General features: G+C 39.5%; 1 protein-coding gene across 1 annotated transcript; it reads right to left on the minus strand.

The window, feature by feature from the left end:
- Positions 1-1302: 1302 nt before the first annotated feature.
- degs2 (delta(4)-desaturase, sphingolipid 2) lies at positions 1303-11671 on the minus strand. The gene is made up of 5 exons (XM_044047716.1): positions 11642-11671; positions 10928-11538; positions 8661-8858; positions 3479-4221; positions 1303-2370 (listed from the first exon to the last, which is right to left on the minus strand). Exons 3-5 carry the CDS (start codon positions 8740-8742, stop codon positions 2227-2229), a joined length of 969 nt encoding a protein of 322 aa, XP_043903651.1. The 5' UTR covers positions 8743-8858; positions 10928-11538; positions 11642-11671; the 3' UTR covers positions 1303-2226.
- Between the last annotated feature and the right edge of the window lie 3603 nt (positions 11672-15274).

Raw genomic sequence — 15274 nt, forward strand, 5'->3', positions numbered from 1 at the left:
ATAGATCTGTCTGCTCTCACTGCCCGTGGGGGGGAGGGTCATCGCTCATGAAACAGCCCGACTGTAAATGTGCCACCTGGTTGATGTAGTGTCTGTTTAGTCATCCTATGCTTTGTGAACCCACCGAGTATGAAACCCCCCACCATCTCTAATATGAATTAGTCTCTATTTTGGTTTTACAAACAATAAACAAACACAATGGTGGTACATTTATCGGTGGTTTGTTTCCATGAAGATCCCTCCTAATAATACTAGCAATGTGGTAGCAATGTGATTTAAAAAGATGAAAAAAAACATAAATAAATAAATAAAGGAGGGGGTTGTTGCCCGGGCAATAATGGAAATGTGACCTAGGAGAGGATGTGCAGAAAGTGACTGGTAGGTCGATATGATGGTAGTTAAATGTGTCTTTGCAGGGGGAGTCTGGTTGAATATCGGTTGTTGCATTCTATCCACTCTGTCCGCTCTCGACTACGTTCTGATTATATAAAAAAAAACAAAAAACGTTGGAAGTAAACTCATTCAAACAGAAAACTACACTGTGTGTGTGTGTGCACCTCATTTCAGAGGAAGTCTGTATGTTTTGAACTTGAGCTTTGGTTAGGGTTTACTGGTCGTTGTTAAGGTTGGAGACAATGCTATGTGGATGCTGTCCAGTGGTCGGGGATCAGGTCAGAACTCAACAGGTAAACACCAGGTTTTTATACTATTTATATATATAAAACACTATGTAATGCATTATAAGATATACATTCTAAGATTGCTACTGTCCTCCTCCCCAGATGCTGTGAAGAAGCCGCGGGAGCGATCCAACTCAGTGGTGTCCAGGTGTGAAAGGAATTGGAGTAATAATGTTCTTTTTGTGGAAGTACGACGGCCAAACTGAAGAGAAAGAAAAAAGCCATTTCCTCCTCCAGTCCAAAAAGATTAAGTATTTCTTTATTAGCAAAGCATAAATCAAAATGTCACTTCACGAAATACTCCGTCGTATGAAAGCCGCTGTCGTCTCATCATTGGATGTTATTCATTTTCAAACACTGGGATTTCACAGTCAGTCTCTTCTCTTGCACCACAGGCACTGGGACATGATGTAAAAGTAGAGGTTAAGTTACACTTCACTCATCCTCACTTTCTAATGATGCAATTTAACGTAACGACGCTGTGGTTATGACTCCAGGGGATCATTGGTGAACACCGATCATCACACATCACATCACGTAAAAGATTTTTTTCCAAGGTATTAAGTGTTGTGGTGAGAGGACAAAGGAAACATGTACCAAACAAATCAGACAGGAGACGACATCAGTCAACCACAAACTCATTTCTTTATAGTAAAATCCTCTTATAAAGATCCTTTGTCGGTTTTTATATCATTGAACATTTAAACACAAACAACACATGATGGTTATTTAAATTGTCTGTACAGTGGACGGACAAAAACACAAGCTCTGCTTTTGTGATCACCACTTCTTTCCTAAGATGTCTTAGATGATTTTTTCACACTTTTGTGCTTGTGCACAGTTCAGGCAGCCGTGTGTGTGTCCCCGGGTGGTTTTTTTTTAAATTGTGTACCACTGGGTTCATTCAACCGTCTCACAAACGCCAGACATTTTGTTCTCCTATTGTCTGCAGGAAGCCAAATGAGGTATCAAGAAGAAGAAGAAGAAGAACATCAACAACAAAAGCTCTTCTTACTGAAAAGTAAGTTTTTAATGATTGTTTTCCCACTTGTGTGCTGTTTTACGTGGTGGTAAATTGTGGGTCACTGGGGTCTGAGGAGCTCTTTGTGGTGAACTCCTTAACTTAAGAGGCCTAATGTTTACAGACAGGTGAGGAACTGACGGCTCGATAATCCTTATCTGCTTGAGAATGTGCTCGCGCGACCTTTGTCTCGCAAGGAACACGGGTGTTCAAATTCAATACTATATAAATATTTATGCTATTAATGTCACTTCCCTCTTTACAAGGTGTTTACAGCGTTAATGCATGAATAAATAATGGGACGAGGAAATCCATAGCTGTACAAACATTGTCCATAGAGGGACCAAATTAAGACCGTCCATTACCTATGTACAGTACATACAGTGAAAACAATGCACTGGGAAACAACAACAAAAACGTCTATAAACTAGAGAATATTACTGATTTGGTCCAAATGTTTTTTGTTTTTTTGTGGTTTTTTTACAACTGAAATTCACATTCCTGTATCATCAGTCACAGTCACATTTATCCCTGCTTGTTTAGGCTGTACTTCCGCTTGATTCGGGCGTAGGGGCCGATGCTGTCGTCGAACACAAAGTCCCACAGAACCCGGATCCAGGACGTGTGCTGAGGCAGCGAGTCGTAATACTCTGCAGCGATCTTCTTCACCTGCCGACATCGGAGCAAAAGGGGCAAATGAGCATTAGTGAGGGCGCGGACATGTCGGCTGTGAATGGCAAGTGAAAACTACTTTCAATTTAAAAAACTAATTAAAACCAAAAAAGTCTAAACTAAATTAAAACTAATGAGTTTAGGCTATAATAGTAAGGTTGGTGCTCTTTGAACGCGTAAACATCAACGCAAACTAGACACTCTCTTTTTTAAAAAAACAGGAAAGTGACGGACTTAAAGGAATACTTCACCGATTAGCATTTAGCTTTGTATTACTAGAATAGGGGTAGTATTTCCCCTGAGTCACGTAACTCAGGGGAAACTGAGCACAATTTCTAACAGTTATGCTAACGGGATCTAACTATCCTGTTAGCATAACTTTTAGCAAAGATGGCGTACACTGTTTACATTCTGAGGATGAGGTCCCACCCCCCTACGAGTGGGGAATCAGCGTTGCAGTTTCAAGTCTCGGACCAAGTGTCACTTGTAGGGGATGGGACCTCATTCCCAGGATGTAAACAGTGTCGGCCATCTTTGCTAACAGTTTGGCTAACAGGACCAAGCGTCACTGGTCCTGTTTGGACTGGAAACTGAGGTTGGGAAGCACAATTAAGTAATAGTTCCTTTCAGGTCTAACTCAGTGTTCAGACACCTCTTTACACCAAGAAAAAATCACATAAAGACAAATGGGACAACAAACATTTCACTGCTTTGTTGAAAAGCAGCGAGACTGACTTTCAGATCCATTCATTTTGATAGTTAAATAATTCATGTGACACAATAGGTGTCATTCAAAATACTAAATAATGAAAACACATGACAAAAGAGGCTCGTGTGGACAGGCAGCAGTGAATCTCTTCATAATCTAGTCTCTCGATCAGCTGATCGAAGGAAAAAATGTGACATCTGACCCTTTTTTTGCTCTTAGATTCTCAAAGACAAGAGAGGCTTATCTGCCGTCACGTCACAACGAGTGTTGTAACTGCCCTCGTTCTCGAACTGTGACCGACAATCCATTGTCTCAGTGAGAAGGAAATGGCTCAGGTTTAGAGTTTACCTAACGGAATATTAGTCCTGACTTATGACACAGCGCACGTCGTCTCACCTGAGGTAGTTTACTGCCAGGTATGCTGGGGAAGTCGTGGTGCTCCATGTGATACCCGACGTTGAAGGTGATCAGATTCAGCGGCCCGTAGTACGAATACGTCTCGTGTCCCTTCAGGAACATGTAGTGCTCGGCGATGAAATGTCCAGAAATGGGATGCAGTCCCATACACAGGATGGATCCTGCAATGAGGTAAACAATGGGCTTCAGCCCCCACAGGTGGTAGATAATTAAATCTGCCACCAGCTGAACGAGTGCGTTCTGGACCTCCAGCTGACACAGCGGTTTAGGATTGACCACCAGGGGGCGCAGGGCATAAAACAAGGGCTGAAGGAAGAGCCACAGGACCTTCCTGGCCGGCGTGCAGAAGAACCATCCCTCAAGCTCAGTGGGGATGTCGACGTCCAGCTGGTCGCCGCCCAGATACCGATGGTGGTCGATGTGATACTTCTTGAAAGAGGCGGAGTAGGGCAGTCCGATGGGCACGTTGGCCCACATGGCGAACCAGCGGTTCCACTTTGCCAGCTTGTTTCCGAACGCCACGTTGTGAGAGATGTCGTGGATGGCCAGGGTCAGCGAGTGGTTGATGCAGCCTCCGAAGGCATACGCCCAGAAGAAGATCCACTTCCAGGAGAGGTCGTGGACCAGGTAGCAGGCCAGGAGCTGTGTGAGGACCATGCCTGATACGACCCACTTCAACTGGGGATCTGGACCCATGAGGGACTTGATCTCTGGGTATTTGGCTGAGGAGAGAAGTGGGTAAAAAAAAAAAGGGGGGTTGATGCCAACATTGCCAGAGATTGTACGCTCTTGTATATAAGTATCTTACCAGAAAATGACTTTACTTGAAGTTGAAGTCACTTTTTTATAATATTACTTGAGTATCAAAAGTTATTTTCTGATATAAAATGTACTCAGGTTTCCGAGGAAAAGTATTAAAAAATTGAGGAGTTAGGATTGGATTACCAACTCTTCTTCTGATTTTTTTTGATCGTAACAAAGATACAGTAATTAGTAGATACGTGAATTTATTGTATATAGATTTACATAAAACATATTTATTGGTTCCGAAAAAAAGGGTCCAGTGTTAAAAAGTGGAAGTTGAAAAGGGGGAAACGATGGATATAAATATTAGATTATATTTCTTTTCTTTTTTTTAAAGGAAGTATGTCATAAATACTGCAGAGAAGCTTGTTTACCAGGTCAGTCTCGTGTCACTACGGTCCGTGATAAATTACCGGGGATCCCAAAGAACACAATCAAGCATGCTGTAAAATACCAGCTGCTCTCCGGGGAAGAGCCCACTGACAAAAGCCACTGTTAATTGGCGGAGGTGTTGTTTTGCTGAGGGACAGGAAACTCGTGTTATTCTCAACGAGGGCTGTGGTTTTTTTTGTTTTGTTCTTTTTCCAAATGACCTTTAAAATATAATCTGCCCTTTACGTGCCGTGGACAGATCACATAACCCCGAGACCTTCAACAGCTTCACTGGCTCCCTGTTAAATACAAGGGATGCAACATATTCTCAGGAAAATGATTGGCTTTAGAATGTATTATGGGATGTCTGCATACACACTGAGATGTGCAGATATAACTAATGACTAAAATTATTATTTTATTATTATTATTATAATTCTTTTTTTCCAATGCCTATTTATTTTGCACAATGAAGATGTTTTATATACTGTATATTGGATATTATATATCGGATATCTGCAAAAAGTTGTTTTTTTTGCCTGGTATATGTGAACGATTAGCAAAAACGTTTGTTTATATGCATTATTTTTTTATTTTTTGTATTCAGCATAAATACTCACGTTAGTGCACCAAGATGTGCTCATAAAAAAATTAAGCTATACAAATTGTATATATTTTTTAATTTATTGTTTCAAACCAACATCCGTCGTTGTCATACATAACAAACATTAATGCATTTTTTAACGTTTTTAACCCTTAAATTGCCAAGTTTTGTCACAGTGCATCAAAAATAGTGATTTTCAAGTGAGTTTCAATGAGGACATTTTTGTGCGTAGGCGTGTTAGTGTGAGTATTTTTCAGTTAACGTTGTTTGCGATGGACAAAAAATAAAAAAATGTTTAACACTATGCATGAAAAAGGATCAAATATTCTCGAAATTAAATTTTGTTTTTTAAGTGTCCTTTGGTGTGGTGAAAGTCACTTCAATATATATCTTTTTTGCAGTGTGTGCATCACAAACTTGCAAATTTGGTCTCCTCCTTTCCTGTCAGCTCATTTCCATTATCTCATCTGTGCAAATCAGGCTCACCTTGACAACTGAAAGGCCAGAAACAACAGAGGCTTGCATTCAGCGGCTTCTCTGCCACATGTCGCTCTTTCCTCCACTCATCAAACCTAGTTAAACTTTAGCCAAGAGAGGTAAACTCCCTACTGCTCCCCTTACATTACTCACCTTAAAACCACAACTCAGCACACATCGTTTCATCTGCTGTAATATTTGAAATCCACCAGCAGTGACTCTTCTTTTTTCTTTTTTTCTGCCCTTGTTCCAGTTTTAGTCATGTTTATAGTCACGCGCTCTCTCAGTGTGTTGGCGTTATTGTCACAGGGCATGAAGATAAATCAGTAACCAGGCATCGTAAAATAAATTGTTTAAACTGCTTAAAGCCACAGAGCGGAAGATTCTGCACTGTGGCCTTCACTGGATTACTTAAAGTACAACATTCACAGATCCGTACTTTACTTTATTTATTTTTCTAGCTACTTGTCCTTTTACTCCACTACATTTCCTCGAACTATCTCTGTTACTCGTTACTGCCAAATAAAATCAGACGTTTCACGCGCCGCATCATGGGTTTAAGTGTCTTGCTCGCATATAGACTAGCAGAGCGAGGAATTTAACCCACAACCTTCCAGTTGAAGGACAACTTGCCCTACCACTGAGCCACCATAGCTCAATCAGATAATTACTTTTGATACTTAAGTACAGTAAATGTCATATACTTTAAGACTTTTACGTGATTAAAAAAAGTGACTTCTAACTTCTACCAAAGTCATTTTCTGGTTAAGTTTACTTGTACTTTTACTCAAGTATCATATTTTAGGTACTTTATACAGGACTGCTGGATTTAATTTCATTTAATTTCAATTGCTGCGACATATTAAAGGTTTCAGCCTCATATTTTAACAAGGAAGGAGCCAAACCCAGTTCAGTTTACAATTATCATGTTACAATTGTCAATCAAATTCTAACATCCCTTGTTTAACAATAAGACGTTTATAACTTGAGAACCAAGTCTACACCTGCAGACTCATCAGACAACAACAAGCCATTCATAAATTCTTTATAATATTCCCAGTATTGACCTCTGACATTCACGCCCCTTTGGCTGGCTCGTTTTAATAATTAAAAGGCTTGGAGGTGTCAAACAACCCCTCACCATTTCCCTCTGGACGCCTCTTTCACGGCGGAGTCAAAACATGGAGCTCTCTCGGGACAGCGGCAGAATCAAAACATACGTGGACTGAAATCACCATGAATCAAACAAAAAGATGGCGAAGTTTGGATACATTTCCTCTTCTGTAAACTCCCATGTTTACGAAACAGCCCATGTGGTTTTTGTAAATAAAGGCTCTTCTTCTCATTCTCACCCCGACTCTAACAAAGCCTCTCTTCTCACTTCATGGATAGCATTGTACTTCTGTGTGTGTCATGAGTAGGGAATGCGTCTCGTTACCTAGTGAGCCCAGAGGCATTGTCAGCTGCACCTGCTATCAATGCAAGTCAGAAGATGGGGGGAGAAGACAGACAGACAGACAGACAGACAGGCAGGAAGACAGACAGGAAGACTGGTTTCGCACAAGTACAACGAGAGAACTGGTACTGGTACAGTGAAGTTTGATAAAGATGGAGTTTTGGTTATTTCTTTTCATTTTACTATACACTCAATCAAGTTGGTTGATTTTGACAGAAACACACAAACTTTGATGTAAACATTTTTGGAGTACCGCCAGTGAAAGCTCGCGTACCACTTCTGGTACACGCGCCACGGTTTGAGAACCATAGGGGGATCTAAGCCAATTCGCTACAGTAATAATATTACAGGTGACAGTGTGGCCAAATGTTGTGGCTGACTAGGAAAGTTGTTGTTTTTTCTGTCCACTGTGTCGGAATTAATGACATCTCGTGGTGGGACTGCAGATTTCCTTTCCCCAAAAACTTTTTCTTTTTCTAAACAATTTTTAGAGATAAATGTGTTGTTTGATCATCTGGGATACAATGTGTTTTCATAACATTCCCATAACAAAGCTGGGATTGAAAAAGTGACCAAAAAAAGTCGGCGTCAAAGTCACTTCCTTTTAAGAAAATAAAAGCCCCGCACTGCTCTTTACCGTATTTCTGTCACGTTTTGAGTAAAAGATCTGAAAAATGAATTTAAATTGGTCAAATTTGGTTCTAATTAAACAAACGCAGCAGCATCATAATGATTTTGAAGTTTATTCTTCATTTGACCAAGTGTAGACAGCCCTTTAAGGGAACTATGGAAGCATTTACGATCCAAACAGGCTGTCTTTCCTCTTCATTTAAATATTAAGATTTACATTTAAATGGCTGGTTTGCTATGGCAACACAAAATAGTAGCTTCCACAGTGCAAATAAAAAGCACATTTTACACATGCTACAAATGCAGGTTATACACTTACAGAAGATAGTATATTCATCTCTGTTGCAATGTTGCACACTGGATCTTATTTAGATCAGTTTTAGATATGAAAACATGCAAATTCACCTTTAACATGTATTTTTTAAGTAATGCCCAATATATGTCACTGATGCTGATTAAAACTTGTTTTTTTTCATACAGATATATAGACTGATTTGCACAGTAATTTAGAACTGTAATAACTTTAATTTTCACATTTTACTTCAGGGGGGTGAACTTGTATTTGTACCGCTAGTATAATAAGATATAATAAGATGAAGTGTTGGCGCAGAAACTCTATTTACATGAGTTTCTGCGCTAACACTTCATCCGTTGTGGACCGATGGCTCGTTAGGCAGTGGCTAGTAGTAAACAGGTTTAACCGGCTGCGGGAGGGAAACACACGCTTCTACTTCATCACACACATACACACACACACACGGAGCGGAGAGACGTTACCGTGGCAACAGACTTTAAATATCCCGTGTCAACGCTCTTACCGAGTATTTCTTTTCTTCTCGAAGTGTGAGGCTGGTCCGTGTAGACCCATTCAAAGTCGCCTCGTCCACCTGTCTTCCCCATGACTGTCCCTCTCCGTGGATCTGGCGTTATGTGTCATCAGACCTTCGCAGTATCGGGGCCACACCCACTCGCACAGGTTGAAGGTGTAAGGTGTGGCGATGTAACCCCGCCCCCCGCTGGCGGAGGACGGGAGGGAAGGAGGGATTAAGTCCAAAAACTGCACCCGATCAAATGTATGCAGGTCTCAGGTGTGTGTGCTCTGCAACTGCAACTTTACATTCATCCACAAACCCTTGAGGTGATTGTGTTTATTTAAAAAAAGTTATGAATGGTGAGTGTCTCTGATGTGACTTTGTAGCTAACTCAGGAAAGTAAAGTATGTTTCACAAGTATGTTTTTTTTAAAACTTTAACACAAGTATGTTTTTTTGGAATTACTGTACTTCACGACTAAGACTAATGTATACTACATTATAATTTTGAGAAAAAAGTAAAAATTCAGAGATTTACTTCATTGTCTCATTTTGGACAACATACTATACTATGGCGTTTTTGAGTGATTTTGGAAGACATACTATACTTTTATAAAATTATTACGTTTATACAATATAGTGTCATGTTTATATAATTATCACGTTTATACAATATAGTATTGCATTTATATAATGATCCTGTTTATACAATATAGTATCACGTTTATATAATTATCACTTTGATACAATATAGTATCACGTTTATATGATCACTTTCATACAATATATTATCACGTTTATATAATTATCACGTTCATATGATAACGTGATACTGACCCCCAAAAAATTCCACTGTGAACACGCTTCTGTACAATGTAACGTTTTGAATCATTTCATTAATTTTTGAAAAGTTTGAAGTTTGAAATGACAGGTTGCAGATGTGTGTTAAGGGTGAAACGATTTCAACTATTACTTTCTTGATTAACTTCATGTCGAGGTCGTCAACATCCGTGGATGTTTTTGCTACACATTTGTTGACCAGGTGTGTAATCTCTCTGTCCTTCACTGGGGTGAGAAACATTGTGCTTAGGTTTCTGTCTCTGTCCTTATCAAAGTGGTCCCAGTGAAGGAGTGAGTCAGGAATGTCCTTTGCCAAGTTTGGCCCAACATTGACGAAACATTCATTAAATCTTTCTGCTATGATTTCTTTGTTATCTTCCTTAGTGTTATTGTCCTTGAAGTAGAGAGGATAGCTAGGTTTTGTGTTTTTGTTTTTGATCACATCATTTAGAATGTCCCATAGTTTTTTAGTATAGCTCATGTTTTCTACCAGCAGATTACTGTAGTATTCTTTTTTGCAGTCCTTTACGATGCTGTTTTAGTTGTTCTCGTTTCTGAATGTTCTGTCCTTAATCTCATGTTACTGTCTGTACAGGGTGTTTTTCTTCTTGCAGGCATTTATCAACGTTTTTGTTAACCATGGTTTCCCCTCCTTTTTCTGATTTGTGTGTCTTTTCATTACAGGACAGTGTCTATTATACAACGTGTTAAATATTAGTTCGTTTTTCAGTGTAAGCATCCCTTTTTCAGTCCTGACCCTTCTATATATATTTCTATTCGGTGTCTGTGTCACAGTGTGCTTCCAGTCATAGATAGTAAAGATTGGCAGGTGGTCGCTTATGTCATTTATCAGTAGTCCTCTTGTTATGCCTGTCCCTATGATATTTGTGAAAATATTATCAATTAGGGTCGCACTGTGTGTCGTGAACCTGCTTGGACGTGTAATGAGGGGTTGTAGGCCCATCGTATACATCATATTAATGAAGCCATCAATCATCGTATTTCGTTTCGGGTTGAGTAAGTCAATGTAAAAATCTGCGCCTTTATCCTCATTAATCCACGTTTCCGACACCGTAATGATGTTGAAAGCATTTTTTAAGTGTTGTAGGTGTTCCTTAATGTGGTCGAAGTTGGTGTATAGACTGTCCTGCTATTGAAGTGAATGAAAGACAATTTCCCATCCATCTCAATGCATTTGTTGAATTGGTCTTCAGTGTAGTACTGGCATTTCTCAGACACGTTTAGGTATAGATGGTTATCCGGGTCAATTATTTCATTTGGGTCTGTTAAGGTGTGGTTCACATGTTGATTTTTAGTCAGCTCCACATTTTCTTGCTCAGCAATCCTCTCTAATATTTCCATCATCGTTTTAGTCGTGTGTAGTGACCCTTGACCTTTGCTGTGCTGTAGTTATGGAGTGTTCGTGAGCCGTACCTTAGTTGTTTTGACTTCTTCTGGTGTAGCTCCATTTGTTTTAATGTAGATTCTGCAGTTTGCCGTCCAGGTGTGTTGGATCTTGCCTCCTTTCTTCAGCTGACGTGCCTTTCTGGCGATGTCAGCATTCTTTTTGGTGAGATTCTCGTTGATGTAGACGTTTGAGCCTTTGAGCTTCCTGCCCTGCTTCAGCAGTGCCGTCTTATGACTTCTGTTGGTGAATCTCAGCACGACAGCTCCATTCACCTCTCTGTTGTACAGATTTGATTTCTGATTCATCAGGTTGCAGCGACCGATCGTCCGATGGCGCAGCCGCCCTTGCATAGCTCTGACGCTTAATCTTGAGGCCAGTCACAATCACCTCATTTAGTCTTCCCAGCTGGTCCATCGCCTCAATTTTGTACCCCAGCTCCCGCAGCAGCTTGTCTTTTATTGCGTTCTCCTCCTGGATCTTTTTGACTTCCTCTGTCACCCCTTCCAGCTTCTCCTTGAAGTCGGTCAAGAACTCCTCTCTCGTCGCCCTCATCTCGGCGCGAATCGCTTCCATTCCTTCATTCATAGTTTCCATCATTTAGTTTTCACCATTTTCTTCTCCCTTCTCACTTATCTCGCTGATGAGACAAAATATTGAAGTCATTAATGACACTCACATACATTATGGGATGTAAACTGTTGTGAAAAGTGGATGAACAGTTTCCTAAATGATCAGTTCACCTCAGTTCCACATGTGTCCATGTCTTTGTCTTTGTCCAGGGAGATGAGAGTACAGCTGCAGGGACATACATCAACGATTCAGATTTCAAATTGTGTTGGACAGTGAGCGTGTGTTAAAAGGAGACATATGCAGTCATATACAACATGTTGTCTACAAATCAGTGTCAGTGTCTGGTATCTCACCTCTGTATGATTGAAGCCACACGATCTGCACTCTTCTCATCTGTCTGTGGACTTTCAACCACTCCAGACAACAAGTGCATCACCTGGTCCACTTGGTCATCATCTTCAAAAAGAATGAAGACCCTGTCGTCCTTCTTGGTCCAGGGAGACACAATGTTGGCTCTGATGATTTTCTATAAATATATTATAGTTGTTTAGTTTGGTTATTCCTATATAAATAGACAAATACCACACACACACAATGCCATGGTCACTCACCTTAAGGTTTTACAACATACCTTCATCCTGAGTAATGACATGAACAGACAACTGGACTCACGTGGTTGCTGTTTGTGATGAAGTACTTTGAATAAGACATTTTCTTTCCCTGATCATTTGCACTTCCTGTCTTTGAAGACGTGTCCTCTTGTTTGACCGCAGTAACATCACTGCTCTAAATGGACACACACATACAGTAAGTCTGACTGAGAGAGGACGGATCTGTGTGCTTGATGATGTGTGAAAGAAATGCTGAGACTCACCACCTCTGGCACCTGTAGACCATCATCACAATCACAATTGTTCCAGCATGTCTCAAATGCAAATGTCAACAACTTCCAAAAGAGATCCATGTTGAACTCAGAATGACACAGTACTATAGTAAACATACATGTTTGTTTCTGATGGTCTGCTGTGGTCCCTGCACAAGCTTTGCGTAGCTCCCCTTTGTTTGGCAAATGTTGCATCTCCTCAGCTCAGGGCTCCATCTGTAAAAGTAGTGTTGCTCTATAAGAGAATGTTAACATTTAAAATGAAATTGTATTTCCTATTTTTAACATGGAAAAATATTTAATCCAGAATCAAGTAGTAATGACCTGGATTGCATTTCACTGTCCTAAAATATATGCAGGCTAACTGAAATGAATCAAATAACACTGTTGACCGTGATTTCTAAACATGAAAAAATATTATTCATCATCAAATCTTTAATCTTAACAATTGTAGAACTGAGTTTTCAAATTAGCAAAGCTGTGTGCAACTTCTCAGAGTCATTTAACGATTAAACAAACAGATAAATACTAATATATAAAGAGCATATAGTTTATCTTATACGTTTCTTGGTTGAAAATGAGACGCCCTGTCTCAATGGTATAACCTGTACATATAACGCTATCATTGCAGCGTGCAGACATGACTGGTTAATAAACCACACTTCATTGATTTCATGTAAACAAATAATGACTATTCATACAGTGTTCAATATCAACATTTGTTGGGTTTTTTTCATCCATTCTTACCCTTCCCTCAGCTGGACCCTTCTCACAATTTCAGCTGGCATTTTTCTTTTATTTGTCCAGCGAGGACATGAACGTTGATTAATTACAAATGTGGAGCTGCTCCTGCACAAACACACACTGATTTAAAAGCCTTTATGTAGTTTCCGTGACTTGGTACATTCCACTCCTCCCCTCTGTGTCGATCTATTTGGAATGTTCCACTTCCTTTGTTGGAGGCGGAGCTTCTTCTGCGCAGAGACAGAAACAGCGAGAGGACGAGGAGCAGCGGGAACAAACATGTGAACAAACGTGGTAACTGCAGTTTAAAATGATCCACACATTTCTTAGATTCTCTGTTGACGCTCTGTTCACACCTGCTGTTCACATCCGACCACAGGTGTTCAGGTTACACCTGCTAATGCTAACGTGACGTCACTGCTCCACAGCAAACACACGTGTGTTGTCAATGTGACAGTATGTCGTCAAAACTGTCCAAATATGAACTTTCCGAGTGTAGTATGTCCTCAAAAACGTTTAAATATAAATTGTCCACATATGTCAAAGAATGTCCTCAACACAAACTGTCAATAGACCATTAAAACTGTTCAGAATGAGTATCTAGTCTGGCCAGTAGCAGGTTAGCTGCTGCTAATGTGACGTCACTGCTCCACACGTAAACACACGTACATGTTTTCAAAAAAGTGACTTAGTGTCAAATATGTCATTATGTAGTATGACGTCATACTGTCAACAACTGTCCAAAATGTCCTCGTATAATATGCAGAGGTGGGTAGAGAAGCCAAAAAAATGACTCAAGTAAAAGTACTGTTACTGTAAGATAATAATTACTCAGGTAGAAGTAAAATAAAAGTACCCTAAGAGTAAAAAAGTATGAAAAGTGTGAAAAGACGACTCAAGTACTGAGTTTCTCAGTTTCTATTTTGTACACAAATAGTACAAAATAGACACAACATAATATAAAACAACAATGTTCAAATGTTAAATAATAATATTCTAAATAAAACAATAAATACGGCCTTTAAAATAGGAAGAGAAATAGATTGCACATGTAATAAAAAAGATTTTAAAAAATAAAGTAACGACCGTTACTTAGCCAAATGGAATGGCGTAAAAGTAACGTTCTTTCGTTTAAATTACAAAAAGATCCAAAAAGTTACTCATGTATTTGTAGTTGCGTAAAAACTATGAACTGTCTAAAAGTGTCCGAGTATAGTATGTCCTAAAAAAAATATCTTTATTATTAGTAAACTGTCAAAAATGTCCAAATATAGTACATCAACAAAAAATGTCACTATACCAATAAACTGTTTAGAATGAGTATCTAGTCTGGCCAGTAGGGGGCAGATTAAGTAAAAAAAACAGTTGAGGAGCAGTGGTTTAGTAGAATTTCAAAATAAAAGTGTCTGTGTTGATATGGATCAATATATAGTTGACAATAAAAAGGTTTTCCTGTGTTTTCCTCACATTTCTTCACTCATTTACTGCAGTGAGCACATTTGAACACTTAGTGGACACTGCTTTGTCTCATCATGTCCTCTGACTGCAAACGTTCAAACAGCTGCCGTTAAAGGCACAGTTCATGTGTTTTCAAGTCATTCACAGTCCTCACTAAATACATCAGAATCCTCTGTTAAATATTGAGATTTTACAAATGTTTTCAGGATTTTTAAAGTCTTTGTAACTGATCTACAACTTTGTTTGGAGCAGGACCAGGACCAGGACCCAGGAGCCAGGAGCCAGGAGCCAGGACCAGGACCAGGAGGAGGACGAGGAGCAGCGGGGACAGGTGTGTGGTAACTGCTGCTTAAAAATGATCCGCACATTTCTTAGATGTTCTGTTGACGCTCTGTTCACACCTGCTGTTAACATCCGACCTGAGGGATCTGATCACAGGTGTTCAGATTACATCTGCTAATGCTAATGCGACGTCACTGCTCCACATGTAAACACACACACCTTTCATTTCTTTCTTTATTAAAAGGAACAAAGAAATTGGAAAATGTTCAACATTTGTAATAAAACAAAAAAACAATTCATCGATTATTAAAGTATTTGACAATTAATTTAGTAATGGTTTAATTGTGCAGTAATCGTTGCATCTCTACTTGTTTTATATTTTTTTAAATAATCATCAGAGACACCATGATGCGATTTATCGTGATATTTGCGATAT

Source organism: Solea senegalensis, linkage group LG16 (genome assembly GCF_019176455.1).
Source record: "Solea senegalensis isolate Sse05_10M linkage group LG16, IFAPA_SoseM_1, whole genome shotgun sequence".
NCBI lineage: Eukaryota > Metazoa > Chordata > Actinopteri > Pleuronectiformes > Soleidae > Solea > Solea senegalensis.